General features: G+C 41.6%; 3 protein-coding genes and 1 long non-coding RNA gene across 4 annotated transcripts in view; 2 read left to right on the top strand and 2 right to left on the bottom strand.

The window, feature by feature from the left end:
- Nucleotides 1-2,037, top strand: part of dock5 (dedicator of cytokinesis 5) — a 30,991-nt gene extending 28,954 nt beyond the window's left edge. Inside the window, exons 49-51 of the mRNA XM_049716661.2 lie at nt 10-169; nt 368-486; nt 593-2,037. Of these exons, the coding sequence (XP_049572618.1) occupies nt 10-169; nt 368-486; nt 593-694 (381 nt within the window). The 3' untranslated portion in view covers nt 695-2,037. The remainder of the gene's footprint in view (nt 1-9; nt 170-367; nt 487-592) is intronic.
- Nucleotides 2,038-4,807: 2,770 nt separating this feature from the next.
- Nucleotides 4,808-7,821, bottom strand: tas2r202 (taste receptor, type 2, member 202). The gene has a single exon (XM_049716667.1). The coding sequence runs from the start codon at nt 5,988-5,990 to the stop codon at nt 5,010-5,012; it is 981 nt and encodes a 326-aa protein (XP_049572624.1). The 5' UTR covers nt 5,991-7,821; the 3' UTR covers nt 4,808-5,009.
- Nucleotides 7,822-7,977: 156 nt separating this feature from the next.
- On the bottom strand, nt 7,978-13,321 carry vsig8b (V-set and immunoglobulin domain containing 8b). The gene is made up of 8 exons (XM_049716666.1): nt 13,160-13,321; nt 12,762-12,826; nt 9,756-9,925; nt 9,431-9,629; nt 9,148-9,303; nt 8,951-9,073; nt 8,686-8,824; nt 7,978-8,616 (listed from the first exon to the last, which is right to left on the bottom strand). The coding sequence occupies exons 2-8, from the start codon at nt 12,820-12,822 to the stop codon at nt 8,388-8,390; spliced, it is 1,077 nt and encodes a 358-aa protein (XP_049572623.1). The 5' UTR covers nt 12,823-12,826; nt 13,160-13,321; the 3' UTR covers nt 7,978-8,387.
- Nucleotides 10,531-14,596, top strand: LOC125965827 (uncharacterized). Its single transcript, XR_007479980.2, has 2 exons — nt 10,531-10,640; nt 14,398-14,596. It is a non-coding gene; the product is annotated as an uncharacterized lncRNA (long non-coding RNA).
- Nucleotides 14,597-15,813: the final 1,217 nt, after the last annotated feature.

Below are 15,813 nucleotides of genomic sequence, written 5' to 3'. Positions count from 1 at the left end.
GAATCTCAGAGTCCTGCGGAGAAGCAGCAGAGGCCCAAGAGTTTACAGCTGGGCGACAAACGACTGCCGCTCTCCTTGTTCCAGGGTGTTTCGTCCCAGCTCAGCCTGTCCAACCCTCTTAGTCCTCTACCTGCCTCTCCTCACATGCCTCACACACCACGCAGCTCAAGTACGGAACACAAGCCATCGCTCTGACACACACACACCACACTCACTGCGTGTCATTTCATTTTCTGTCAGTCATGACGAATATAGCCATCTTTTGTAAGCGCATTCTGCTCTAAAACCCAAATTAGGCCTCACACATATGCAAGCTCACAGATGCATGCCGTCTGGATCGAGATCATTTTTCTCTCTTATGTGGTAGGTTTTTCATCGCTGCTCAGTGACAATGATGCCAACACCATTGACACCCCAGGGACCCCGCCACCAATGCCTCCAAAGAAACACCCGCATGAGATTGACATCGCTGCGTTCTCTTCAGAGGTGCATCTGTTCAAAGCAAATGCCAACCCACCCACTAATGCATATTTAATGGCATATAAACGCTGAGATATTCCGAAATATAACACCACTGTCTTCTTCCTTGCAGTTCATTCCTCCCCTGCCAATGAAAATTGATAGCAAACCTCCACCGCCGCCTCCCAAAACCCGGAAGTCCATGTTTCCCTCATATGAGCACAGCCCCCAGTAGGGTCACACAAACCCTAAAGCTTCTTCTTTTATGTCACGCTGTGATAAAATACAATTTCATTTGTGAGACGGTGGGACGCCACAGTTAACAACAGATGCAGGATCATCTAAGTCATGTATTTACAACACATTTGGGTGTTTGAGATGTTGCGTATGCAAAACCGTTATTCATGCCAAGATGCCAGTTTTTGAGGCCATTTTCCACAACCCTCAAAGAAAGATGTGGAATATTCTTTTAGGTAACACTACATTTTATTAAATTGTTGGATTTTATGTTTTTATTTCCTCAATCACAGAAAAACTGCTGCTTGAACTAATTCCATATTTTAACAGGTAAAGTTGCATTACATATTGTTAGTCGTGAGCAGGGAATACAATGTTGATGTTGTAGTTAGTGCGTCCAATCGCGGTATGGGTGTTGGAGCTAAAGCCTTTATATTAGAGACACTGGATGGCATTATTGAATGTGATGTTTGTTTATGATGTGGATACTGTAACTGTTTGCCTTCGCAGCAGCATCACATTGGTGCTTTTTACTCAAAGGAATAGTTTGAAATTTCTTAATAAAAAAGGTTCTTTCAGGAAAACATCAATACATTGTACGGTATGTTTTGTGGAGCAAGAACCCAATTTATCCTGGTCCACTAAGCGTAGCTCAGCATTTGACTGAAAGCAGGGACAATTCCCAATCCCATGTGAATGAATATTCAATACGGTTTCTCATTTCATTCAACAATGTTGATGGTGGATGGATCAATCATATCCAGATACCGTCGTGCCAGTCCTGCAGTTTTAGCATATTATACTAATATGCGTGTGTTCATCTCTTTCCGCATCAGTTTTGCAAAGGCAGCTGTCTCGACGCTGCACATATGCCATACGTTAAATATCAAACTATTCCTTTGAAAAATTTTAAACACTGTATGGTACAATCATGGATGCCTTTTGAAGTTAAGATTTGTGTTCATGTCTCCATGAATTTCCTGTTTATTCCAGAAATTAAGTTATTGTTGTCCATTGAATTTCAGTATCTCTATTGTATTGCACATCCCGTGTGTACAGAAATGCTTTTTTTTTTTTATGTGCATATTATTCAGCAACATTAATTTCAACATGCTGTACATGTCGTTACTAAATGTGTGCTTTTAGATTGCCCAAAATATGGCATGGAAATCACGAAGGTTGTCGGTATTTAAATTTAAATGTTAGGTTTTTCAGGAGTTTCAATTCAAAAGCATTTACGATTTTCTACTGCACACAAATGAATAACAATTTGAACAAATATTTCATGTCATGTTTTTATAAAAGTTTGTTGAATGCATAAAATTAAGAACTTTCTGCAAACCTTTACAGAGTTTTTTTTAAATTTCTATTCAAGGTTACAGCATTTAAAATGCTTCTGCACTAAGGCTGATGCCTTTCAAATACAATTAGCGTAGGTGATGGAAAATGCTGCCAGTTAAGCTAACACTAATCTACTAGCAGCTCCTGGGGAGGATGTCTGTAGGGGGGAGTTTGTCGGGTTTGATGAGTTCTTTTTTTTTTTTTTTTTTTCACAAAATCTGGATTGCTAATGGCCTATTCCTTCATGTTAGAGTGCCACAGGATATCCCTATTTGCTCCATTTCCCATGAGAAACAGCTATCTGGGGTGATTTCACCCATGCAAGGAGAGATGTTTCTTCGGTTTGCTGTAACCCGATGCGCCTGAAGCATTGCCATGGAGTCTACCGCCTCTTTACTATACCATTGCCTTCGTAGTTTTAGGCTGTTCGCAATCTCAGGATATCAGTCTGAGCTCAAGGGCGGAAAGTATCATTTGGTTGAGTGGCTGGATTGAAGGTCACCATTTGTGGAAATGTGACTGTGAAAGAGGCAGCGTTTTTTTCTTAGAATGACTTGGGTGGAAAATGTGCAACTTTTTGTATTTGTTTTGCTATTTCAATCATGAACAAATCATTACATTACATTTTTAATGCATTAAATGTATACACGTGACAGTACAATTGTTTTTAACGCAGCCAAACATAGTAGTGAAATTTAAATAACCACAATTGTATGAATCATAATGTTAATATACACCAACCAGCCATAACATGACAACAAATTTCAGAAAAATTATGCCCATTACTGAGTACAAGCGTTGTATTAAATAGCAAGATATTGACAAATTGATTGTTCAAACAATGTTTCGTTTGGTTGGTGAGAACATTTTGAGTGATGTGTGCGTATGTAGTTTTGATTTATGTTTAAGTCACCAGTTCATTGCACCAGCAGCAAATTTGCACTAAGACCCAGAAAATACCCAGAAAACATCTTTTTTGATATGATTATTGCTTGTTTGTTATTCTATTGAGCCTCAGTGATGCTTAGCTTCACTCCAATGGAACAAAGACAGTAAATGATGAAGGCTGCGGCCTTGGAATGATTGAATCGCTCTCATCAAAAGAAAATATGGCATTCCTTATTTTGTCCATTGGCTTACTGCAGGCGTGTTGTGCGTGTGAGATTGTCATGTTTGAAGCCCACTGGTTTATGCCACGGTGGTAGAGCATGTGAATATGGCAAATATTTTATTTCCTATTGTTGAGGCTAGATTCACTTTGCCTCTGCATACTTTTCAACACCAACACAAACTAACCCAGAAGGGAACATTTACATCTGCTTTCACTTTTAACAATATGCACATGTACATATGTTTATGCTGAGGTTGCTTTCTGCTGACCCGAGGAAGGACTTTTGAACCTTCTTTGATTTAAACAACTCAAATAAAAAACAGCTATTCAGGCTGTGCGTAGCTCATGTTTTATTAATATGCTCTGTGCCCTCAATGTCACATGTATTTTTCAACATTTTCGGAGGGGACAACCACTGTACAGCCCACTGTGCTTTTGCCTTACAGTTATATGTTCCAATGAAATATTTACATTCACAGTTTCTGTGTGATGAGCATGTGATCCGAATAGTGAGCTATTAATTTGGTGGCTGTGATGTGTGCACGGCAGATCTACTCCCTGCAGATTGTATTTGTTAAGTTTCAAGCAAATTGTGAAGTGACACATACACAGAGCAAAAATAAGTATGCACAGACACATCATTTCTTAATCACACATTCACTGTTTACGCTATGGAAATTGAACTTATCACTTATGAAACAGAAGTTTTTGCGTGAATATGGAGTGACCGCTTATTAGATCCATCCATCGTCAATACCAATCATTTTGTTGAAGGTCACGTGAAGCTGGAGCCTATCTGAGCAACTTGAGATCTACTACAAAACTGTTCACCACTTCAAATTACACTCACAATAATAAATGTGTCGTGAAATGAACACCACTCTGACAATCTCAATAAACATTAACCGTTATTATCGGTAACAGCTCTATAGTCGCTACAAAGAATCCTAAAAACTGCACAAAACATTGCAGGCCTATTGCATCCCTGGTTGAACTATTACCCCGCTCCCCCAAACCCCCACGGCTTGAAGACAACACATCTTAACCTGTTTGAGCTGTTGCCCACCAGGAAAGGCTTCAGATCGATGCAAACACGCATTAATATTTAGAGATAAGTGATCCAAGCGCTAGGAGAACTTGCAAACCCCAAACAAAAAGGTCTAAAAATGCATGGCAAACGTGCTTGCCAAATGTTCCATTGACAGGTAATATAATCTAAAATAAATTTAAGAAAGAGAGAAAAAAAAAGCTTGTATGAGTACTTTGGATTTTAATATTTTTTGAAGAACTATTTTGGTAATAAAACATTCTATAAACTAAACAGCATTGATTTTGCAGTGTTATTAGTGTTCATTGAAATGATCTTATCATGGAAAGCATTATTATCGTTTCTTTAAATATCCCCCTGGGTCGTAGTGTGGCTATTGGAGAGAAAGATTCACACACATGGAAATGAGCAATCAGGGTCAAAAGCAGTGCCCACTTCACAGCGATGATTTGAAACTCTTTTGCGATTAAGGCCTACGTTAATAAATTTGATTTGGAGTATGGGCATGCTGCACTTCATTTAGTATAATATGTAATAAAGCCGTTTTTGAATGTCTACACAACAACTATACAAAATCTTGAGTAGGTTTCAGTTACAAAGTCACGATTGGATTATGGCAATGCTCCACAATCTTTATTGATCCAAAGCACTTATATTACAATCAAAGATTCATAGATCAATGAACAAAGACACATTATTTGTTGTAAATAAATACGAATTTTCCAACCATTTCACTGAAGTTAGTTGATTGCTCGCAGCCGAGTGTCAGCGAATCACTGGAATATAGCATGAATATTTGCTTCAATCAAACCTTCAGTTCTTGATCTTTGCAGGGGTGCTGCTAGATTGGTCCCTCTGCTCAGGCACCTTCAGACATGTCAGACATGGATATAGGTCCATGCAGATGTTAAAATCATGGATCAAAGCTTTCCAAAGAGTTTTTTTCCCATAGATCAGCACCATGGCAGAAACCGTGGTGTAGATGGATGTGAAGAATAACGTCAGCGTGATGGCGTTCTCATGATGCACGGCTATCTGATAGTTGACGTACAGGTCGACCACAAGGAAGATAAGGAAGACGGCCACCAAAGAAAGAGCCATTTGGATCACCCTCATCTGAGTGCCCATCTTCGGGACGTGAGCGCCATTGGTGCTGGCCTTCATGCGGCGCACATGCACCGCCAAGTGCACGGAGATGGAGATGCAGCATTTTACCATGAACATCCCCGGCAGCACATCTGCAAGGATCAGATAGAGGGCCTCGTAAATCTTTCCAGGCTTTGAGTTGGGCATTAACACCCCGCAGTCTTTATTACCCACGGTGTCATTGGCACCGTGGAAGACCGCCAGCATGGGCATGCAGGTCCCAAGGCCACTCAGTGGGATGAGAAACACAGCGAGTGTCACATGCTTGATGATGGCGGCCTGGATGTGTGTGTAGCACTGGTTGGGCGTGCTCACCAGCTTGGTGCTGTAGTAGAATGTCAGGAAGCTGCTGTCCCACATGATGGTGAACTTGAGACTGAAAGTAATGACCAGCATGACGGCGTAGGGCATCTGGGCAATGTGACACTTGCTGTCCACTTCATCCATGCTCATCCAGAAGTAGCAGATGAGCTGGTGGCTGATGTTTGCCAAGGACAAAGCTACAATGATGCTCTCACTGGGGCTCCACTGCTTCTTCTGCTTGTAGTTGGACACGCTCGTCAAGAAAATATAGAGGTTCAAGAACACCGTGGTAACTGCTGTCATGCCCGTCAAGAGCCACATGGTCATTTTGTTTGTCCCAAGCATGATGAAAAGCTCTCTCTCCAAACACTTTGTTGGCGTCAGGCTAAAAGGAAAAACCCTCACATTAATTCCACTCTAGTAACAGCCTGCCACCTTCTTTAGTCTTTCTTATACAACCTCAGTCCAAATCTTCTGTTGGAGTCCAAAAACTGCAGCAGATGGGCAAAGCTTTTTATTTTTAATTATCACTTACAATCCGACGTGAGAGTTCTCCGTGCATTTCCCTCACAATCCTTTTCAACACTTTTGGCTCTGTCTGCAGAATCACATTTTGGTTTTCCTTATCCAAGTGATAATCCTCGCCTGAAGTCGCCTACAGGACGCACACAGCAAGGTTGAATCTCTTCGACTGGCAGGGATTTATACGTTGGAGCATCACTTGTGATTTGCATCAGCCGTGACCAAAGGAAGTGATGAGGGTATATTTGCATTCACACGGCACGCACAGTATATGTGCTTAGTGTGATTGATCCGGTGACTTTGCCGTAGTTTGATCAGGGCGCCATGACGGCTCAGTGGGACTTCTCATGGAAGCGGATTCCTGCTTCCTGGCCACACATTTACAAACACCAGACCACACTCTCACATTCCTATTTGCATGATAAGAAAATAACATAACCTTTCCATCACCTTGAGGAATAGGTTAAGTCAATGCAGTTGTACCCGAGTGGTAGGAAGATCCTAACAAGGTGTTGAGCCAGCTCGGTTTGTTATCTCTTAATGTTTCTTTTGCATGTCCTGAGAGCATAATAACAAATCATCAAATTGCACAGGAAAGCGGTACTCTCATTTTTTCCACACAAAAAGTACTGACAGAAAATGAATGAGTGAAAACCAAAGTTAACGGTTCTCTATTTTCCCCACATAAAAAATCAAGAAGGTAAAGCAGTGTTTTTTTTTTTTTTTGCCCAGTTAAGTTAAGCCACCACAGAATGAAATTAAAAGGAAATGAGCTTTCTGATTGAACCTGCCAGACAAATATTTGCAAGCCATCCTGTTCATTTCAGCACTTCTTGTCGGGTCCATTACTGTAGGACATTGAAGCTCTGAAACCGTCGCCTTTCTAACACGCACGTCTTTTACCAATTAAATTGGCCTAACAGAAAGAGGAATGTTTAAAATGGATAACTAATACAGAAGTTGACATGGTTCAAGTGGACTTAAAGTTAAAGTAACTACAACAAGCGCAAAACAGCGCTTCAGGTAGAAAGTTGAGCAAATTGAATCCTTGTGCTTGTTTTGAAATTGGAATATGGCTGTAAATAAGTGATTTGCTCATAGACCAAGTGCTTTTTTTTTTCATTTAACACCTCATTAAGTAAGCACAGAACAGGGATTTGACATTTAAGAATCAAGAATGAAAATAATAATAAGAGTTTTAGTGCATTGCAGTGTCTTGTCTTCATGTTAGGATTTTCACTCAAGTAAAAGATTCTTCCACTGCTGCCGAGGTGTCACAGGGCAGAATTTGTCGCTGAGGGTGCGCGTGTGCCCTCCATCCTGCAGCTATTATTAATTCAACATACACATAAAAGAAAAGTATTCAGGCTAAATGAAGTCTTTTTGAAGAGAAGATGGCCTGTAGGCAAAGCGCTGACTCGACCCTAACTGAGTGGCAACTAAGCATTGGTGCCCCAACTAGCCGTTAGATAAAAAAAGTAGCTGCTGCGCAAAAATACCCAAACACAGAAGGCAATGGCGCAACGTGCCGTTGTGCAAAGGCAATTTTCCAAAAGGCATTAACAAGGCCAGAGGAAAACGACTGTTTGGCCTTGTTTATGTGCATCGTCAGAATTTTAGATGGTAATTTGTTTACAGCAAAATGACATCTGCATGCTAATGCATTGCTCCAGACGCTCCTCAATAGCTTGTTTTAGAAAAGGCCAGTCTAAGTGTCATCTCTGGTGGTTCATTAAACCTAATTTGGAATTCTGAGCGATTAGGTCAGTGAACCAAAAGTGGGAAATCGTACAGTATTCCTCTCTTGAGATTGTTAGTTAAAAAGTTATTTTATTATGTTTACCTATGAACAATCTGGATTGAACTAGCTTTACAACATGGAAAAGGAAGCACTCAAACAAACTGTATTTTTACAAGTTGTATAAATCAAAGCTATATTAAATTAATATTGAGATGTCTACCACGCTGAAGGTAATAAAAAACTTGGACAGTGCATCACGAAGGACATCCGGTCCGATAGATGAGGTCCGATTCTTTTGGAGTTACGCATCTGCTTATTCTCAGTATGCCTTCGAGGTTGTTTAACAGGCTGTATGGCACCATTTGGCATTATTTCTTCCAAAATATTTACATTTAAAGTAAAAAAAATTTTTACAGTTATAGTTAAAAAAAGAGTATTTTTCTAAGGCATTTCAGAAGTCCATTGTGTATAAATTGTAGTTACACGGGATAACCGTAGCGGTGGTCGTATTTGAGTGGCGGGAGTGGTTTCCTCACTGAGCTATGTTTTGACCCCTTGTCACTGTTACTGGCATTGGACTCATTGACACTGGGCAGGCGGCCCCCCACTGAGCTGTAGGACACCCCTTGGTGGGTGCGGTACCCCAGCACTGAGCGGTAGCTGGAGTTCCTACTGGGGGGGCGGCTCTCTGGGGCACGGGTATCCTCCCTGAAAAACACACAAGTCTCACTCGGCGAATATGAATAAACGCTCTCAATATGCTCGCTAATGCATTACCTGACTTCATTGGCCACCTCCTTCTCATAACGTAATTTGAGGCAGCAGCAGACCGAGAGCCAGATGGCGAGCAAAAGGAGGAGGAGGAGGAGAAGAGCACCTATCACAGCCCCGACGATGACTCCCACTCGATTGGTGGCTGGAACACAGGTTGTCATTTTAGTCTGACAGTATCAAAGGACAGAATGGAACAAGACATCGGTTTTGGAATGTGAGATGTTCCTGAAAAGTTCAGAAAGTAGGACTGATGTTCTTTTTGACTTACGGTTGTGTGCCTGCAGCGTCTGTTTACATTGAGCTTTGCCCACAGGGTTTCTTGCCTCACACAAGTAACTTCCAGCATAGCTGTCCGAATGGTTCTTGATCAAATACTCCCCACTCTGTGTGTCTGAATAAGAGACATCCCGGCGGAATATGTAATTAAGCTAACGTGCTTTTGGCTGCTTACAGAAAGTGCCATACTTAGTGGCACAACCGCGGGCGGTTTTCCAAGATAACTTTCTCTAATCCACGTATACGTAAGAGGAGAGGATCCCTGGTCTGATTTGCAGCGGAGAGTGACCGGACTGCCTTTCTCCTCCTTGCCGTCAATCCAACATTTTGGAACAGACGGGGGAACTGGAATGAATAAAAGGAAGTCACCCGTGATTGGGAGCCGGTAGACAGAACTATAGAAGGACATTCCATTAGAGTGAGAACTGAGTAAATGAACCGGTAAAACCAGTTAAGGAGAATTCTTTCTCACCCATTACGACAACAGTTACTTTCCGCATGTCGACGCCTGGTGATTTTTTGACTTTGCACTGGTAGGTGGCCGTGTCTGAGAGCCTCAAATCAGAGAGCTCGATAGACGCGTCCCCCTGCTTGGGGTCTCCTGTAAAGCTGATCCTGCCAGAGAGGCTGGGGTCATAGTTGTGTATACGCCCTTCTGTGAAGGCCAAGATCTGACAAACAAATATGGAATAATGATGAAAGAGTAAAGCAGGTTTTTCTACTCACAGCTCAAAAATGGTGTTAGGCGGTTGCAAAGACACAAAACATTCCTCGCTCTATTTTCATGGGAGACTTACCAGTTTGTCTTTCTGCGTCATGTCCGGGCTGAGGTTGGACCATTCAATGTCGAGTTCCCCGGTGTCTTGGACTCCTTGGGTGTAGGTGCACCCGAGTAGGACCTTTTCACCCTTGGCCTTCTGGATGGTCTGCGGGCCCGAGGATGTAATTTGCATGGCCTGTGTCACATCTGTGTGTTCATATAAGTTTGAAACAACTCAAGACTCATTTTGCCATTCAAAATATACAGTACACCTCAAAAGTAGCAGACATTATTACACTTGCTAAATGAGGGATCACTGACCTTTTTTAAACTAATTAATGCCATGGGCTAACAATGTGATACACAGTCAATAAGACATTAATACAATACTAATAATGGTATATGGGCTGATTATTTTATGTATTTTTTATGTTATTTTATTTCTTTATTTTACACATTAACAGTTAAAGGTTCTGCCTGTGATTCATTTTTTTCTTGACAAGTTATTTTAGTCATTTGGTTTTGGTTGGTTGGTCAATTGCTTATTTTATTCAGCCTAATATCGGAATTAACATCTGGCTAAAAAAATACGTATCATTCGGGCCCTAGTTATTAATATATGTTACAATTTTCAATTACTGATATTTATTTATATGAAGTCACTGGTCATGTTAATGATTTCACAGTTGGAAACATAAATATCTGTCACGTCTCGTCCGCGGTTGTTTTATTATGTGCATATTGTCATAGTTTCTGTCCGTGTGCCCGTGTGCTCGCCCCTCCCCTCCTGTGTGCCCATGATCAGTGCGATCATTCTCACCTGCCTCTTGTTACCTGTCTCTTATTTAAGTCCTGTCTGCGTGTCCCTCCCCGTCGGGTCATTGATGTCGTCACGTTTGATGTCTTCACGTCTTCTCGTCAGGTCAGTCAGTCAGTCAGTCCAGTTATTGTTTTGTTAAGTTGTGTCAGTGTGCCGATTCTGTTAGTTCGTTCCCCTTATCCTCGCTTCCAACTACCTTTTCCCTTTAATAAACCCTGGTCCAAGCTGCATTTGGTCGCCCTGCTCCATCCGATCCTTGACAATATCAGTATGCAACATTTTATTTCTTCAAATAACTGCCAGTGTTTCCATATTCAAATGCTGATTACAACAATATTCCTGGGAAATTAAAATTGTTCCATCACTGCAGGATGATTTTTAGAACAGGCCCACGGGCTACTCCTTAGGGCCACCTAATGCCCGCAGGCACCTCGGTGGTGACAGTTGACGTTTCAGCTTCAAGCCACCAAAAATCTTCGTTGTAGTTTCAAATTTTTAGGCTCATGCATTTATGGTTTTCTCTGAATACTCTGTGTTCTTCTTCCATTTCCCAAAACATGCATGTTAGATACATTGAAGATACTACATTTTCCTTGTGTGTGAATGGCTCTTTGTCTATGCAGTATGTTCCGTGGATTGGCTAGCAATCGTTCCAGGGTTTGTTTCTTGCGCAAGGTCAACTGGGTAGGCTCCAGCACACTTGGACACATGTCATTGTACATATTTTAACGACAAATTGAATTTAAACAAACAAGACAGACGCACACACAAACAACATTCATCCATTTTTTATACTGCTTGTCCCCACGGAGCTCACGGGCGTGCTGGAGCCTTTCCCAGCAGTCATCGGGCAGTAGGCAGGGGACACCCTGAACTGGGACACACCTAGGGACAATTTGGAGTGCTCAATCGGCCTACCAAGCATGTTTTTGGGATGTGGGAGGAAACCGGAGTGCCCGGAGAAAACCCTCGCGGGCACGGGGAGAACATGCAAACTCCACACAGGGAGGGCCGGAGGTGGAATCGAACCGGCACCCTCCTAACTGTGAGGCGGTCGTGCTAACCAGTGCGCCACCAAGCCACCCTGGCTTATTTATACACCATGAAATACGTTTCTTGTTCTACAGTTTGTAGAAGCCAAAACCAACAGTAATCATGTAAAACAAGATAGAAAATCGCTTTCAAATGCATGACACTTTGTGCTTAATGACATTCAAGCTGAGGGTCTGTGCTCCTAAAAAGAGTGCTGCTCTTAACGTAATTGGCCTCCAAAATAAAGCTACAGCATTCAGAGTTTGCTGGAGGTTTCTGTTTACAGTATACCGTCTCAGTGCATGTATTCTTTGTCATGTCCAGCGTGCCTAACGCTCACAAAGGAGTGTATTTTAAAAACCCTGTCTCAGTGGCTCTCGCTAAGCCTGCCCTGCAGCCGGCATCTTAATTTAATGTTTTATGGAGGCAGAGACAACGGCACTGAGCACATTTAAACGTGTAATGTTGTCATTCATCTTCGCCCCATTTTCCCTTTTAGATGTTTCGACCTTGGCTGAATTTCTCAGTGTAGAATACTTATAAATCCAGTCAGTCTTTCTGTTGACAGCCCTCGCTGTTAATTTTCCTCACAAACACTCCGAAGGCACCTTAATGCTATCGCCACAAACAAAGTACACTGAGTCATTCATTAGAGGCTGAAAGTGATGAATGTTATAAAGGCATTTTGGGAAAACTTCTGATTAGTCAGTCAAACGTTTATAGCTGGAAAAGCACCTCTCCCCGCTTTGGGCAAAATGCTGTCGTCTCAAGATGATGTGTTGTCCAAGTAAGCACAGAGGGGGCTAAACTTGTCACACAATGCAATTAAGTCAGGATTCATACACACCAGGCGACAGGCCTTTGTAAATTCAGAATACATACATTGCAAGTGAATGAGGTGGTGCAATATGAAGACCTGTTGGGGGTATAGCTTGGAGTCTTGTTTTTCTTTGCTCAGTGCTCACTTAATTATTATTAAAGAGCAGCACAGGGGGTCTGGATATTCTGAAACATGACACTGTACCAACAGACTTCACTGCACACAATGCTATGTTTATTTTTAGACCACCGAGTGCGTTAATTACGACGTGCTGTTTGTCATCATATATCCTGACTGTTATTGATTCGAAGGCAGACAGTGGTAAAGATAGAATTGGCTCATGAGTTTGAAGAGAAAATCATCTGACTCACCTGTGTTTAGGTGAAGTGCTGCCAGAAAAAAAACACACATTTTCAGCCCCGGCTCCATCATAAACCTGAGAAGTGGAAAAATGATTTTAAAAAGTATCCTCGTGGTATATTTTCATGCCTGTTGTTTCACTCATTTAATTCTGGCTCCCTAAAAGCTCCATCAGACTTCAAAGTAACATCTGACATTCTTCTTGTGATTTAAGAATCCTCATTACAACCAAGCTCCAACCACTATTTGCCTTGTTGTTCTATGCCTGGAAGCCAGAATAAACCAGAATGGTAATGCTAATCAAACTCAAGTGAGACAAACTGCCTCATAGGTAAACACACTGTGTTATATTCTGCAGCAGATGCAGAAAGGTTATGAAAAATAAAATATGGCATGAGCACTAACATACCTTTTAAGACAGAAATAAATCCCAAATTAATGTTGGTTAGTATAATCCTGACAGTGGTTCACTTCTGGTGAAATGTGCTGATTTAGCTGTCAGGTGAAACTCAGCTGAAGCAACTAGGACCACACCTTCTCTGTCCATAGGGCAGCTCGTGGCCACTCCCACACTCATATCCGAGGAAGGCATATTTTTGAAATGGGGCTAAAATACAGTGAGTGCTTGCTTAATTATTAAAGCTAATCAAAACTATTAATCAGAAAGCAGCGTCTGAAATGAGTTTAATTTGTCTTCTGTCGGTGTTTCTTGCCTATAAATGTATCCTGAGCAGGGGGTGAAGGCTGGGATGAGTAATTGCCTGCCACGACCTTGTGCACGCGCACAACTATGTTGCTACACAAGTTCTCTGCGTTGATCACGTGTGTACGTCAACAGCTTCGTTCACAGCAAAGTTCTGCATGCCTTTTAATCCAAAATGATTTCTGTACTCACTATTGCTCTGTATTTTTGACTGTGTGCAGTTTAGCATTGGGAAATTTGTAACAAGTTGTAAATTATTCAAGGAGGAGACAGTAAACGATTATCAACACACCCTTCTGACACACCTTTTCATGAATACACTCTGGTGTCACTATGCACATGCACATGCACAGAACACGATGAGACGTTTGTGTGCCTCAGTGCCAAGGAGACGCATACACATCCCAGAATATCTGCAGCACTCAGGCGGAAAATGAAGCCTTCCCTTTATAATCAAGGAACTCACTTGTTTCCGTGTTTGACTTATCATCTAGTCTCAACTTCCGTGAATGATTTACAGGACCTCGGATGAGTTGGTGCCTTGGTTTGCATATTCAGTTTTACAGTAGGCTCAAACTCACTGTGGCCGATGACATCGAAATTAAAAGACTAAGTTGAATTTATCGATCGCATGAGAGGAGAGAGCAGTAAGCGGAGACGTGAGCAATGAGCATGGCGCTACTCATTAAGGATGGAGTGCCGGATAAATGTGGTTCATGCAATAATGTTCGTTAAGGAGATGAACAAATTAGTAACACTCAGTGGGAAGCTCGATCAGTGCGTCAGGAATCACAGCCACTTCCCTTGTGTAGCTACCTGATCATCACGAAGAGGTCATGGATGAGGGGACACGTCGATAAATCTGTCTATTTACGTGTCCGTGAGTGATTCTGCAAATGTCAAGAGGAGTGTAATGTTAAACTGCATGACTGCTTCATCAGCAGGTGGTTAATTGTCTTGGTGGATGATAGCGACCTGGCAACTGCACGGAGAGCCAGACGGTCTGACAGGATCATGGTGGGAACCAACAGACTGTATTACACCATTAAGACCCATTATGGACAAGAATGATTTTTGGAGCTGGACACGACCAGGCCATCAACCTTTTTTTATTTTTATTTTTATAAAATCCAACTGGCACTATCATATGAGTTCATGTCTTAACTGCCTATCATGCTCGTTTTGGCACTTTGGAGTAAATGACTAATAAATGTTGGCAAAAGGAGGTAATAAATGACCAATGCAAGAAGAGAAGTGACAAAGAAACTAGACTTGCCAGTAGGCATACCGAAATAACACGACAGTATGACTCATTGTGTGTCGACGCAGAAAGACAGGTAAACATGTTCTTTTTAAGGTAAGTGACGACTGCTGCAGGAATGGTGATGCAAATAGAGAAAACCACGTACACTTAGGTTCCGCACCGTTTTCAAAGACATTCTCAGCTTTAGCATGGACGATATACAGCACATCATGCATATAAATAGATCTGGACGGCACAGTGCACAGGAGCAGTCAACGCATTTACCCAACAGTTCTGAGGTTGGGATTCAGATCTCAGCCCTGGCCTCCCTGTGTGGAGTTCACGTCTTCTCTTTCTGCATAATGGCTTCATTGAAATTTTGTAACCATTCATATGCGCTAATGTTCGTTTGTGACGGCAACCAGTACAGGGTGTACCTCACTTCTCGCCTGAAGAAAAAGTATTTTTGAAGCTATAGATGTCAAGGCACACTCGAGCTTCCACAAGACTTCTTTTGTAGCTTATTAAAACAGATTGAAGTGATAACTTTAAATTCGAGAAAGATCTGCTTAAAGAGTGATGTATTTGCATCGTAACAAGTATAAGCCAAGGCTGTAGGGCCTTCCACAATAAAAAATTAATCGCAAAGATTCATATTCCAAAATTGCAACATTGCAGAAACGTTATCACGTTATAGATCAAAACAATGACACAAAATGTACAGTAAAGGAAAACTGTGATGTGGTTACCACCTCTGCAGTACAGTCAAGCTGTCTTTTATTTAAGAAAAAACAACAAATTAGAGACAGCAGGCATGACCGATGATTTGTCATTCATTCGCTGTGCCCTTGAGCTTTGTACTGACCTTTTACACTTTGCTTTAGGAGATTTTCTGAATCTATGTCAGAACATCTATTTCTGTAAAATAAAAAATAAAAAAGAACTGTCCATCCCTCATTTGCCAACAAGTGGCTCTAAGCAAGCTAATGCACAGAAATAGTGATGTGACTTCAGAATAATTCATGCTACCAACTTATAGCACCCATGGTCAACTTCGACTAAGCACTTTGAGAATGACCACGTTTGAGAATCGTGGCATAACAAAAAGTCAACGTGA

Source organism: Syngnathus scovelli, chromosome 3 (assembly GCF_024217435.2).
Source record: "Syngnathus scovelli strain Florida chromosome 3, RoL_Ssco_1.2, whole genome shotgun sequence".
NCBI lineage: Eukaryota > Metazoa > Chordata > Actinopteri > Syngnathiformes > Syngnathidae > Syngnathus > Syngnathus scovelli.
The sequence above is the reverse complement of the archived record's forward strand: the minus strand, read 5'-3'. Positions and strand labels throughout refer to the sequence as shown.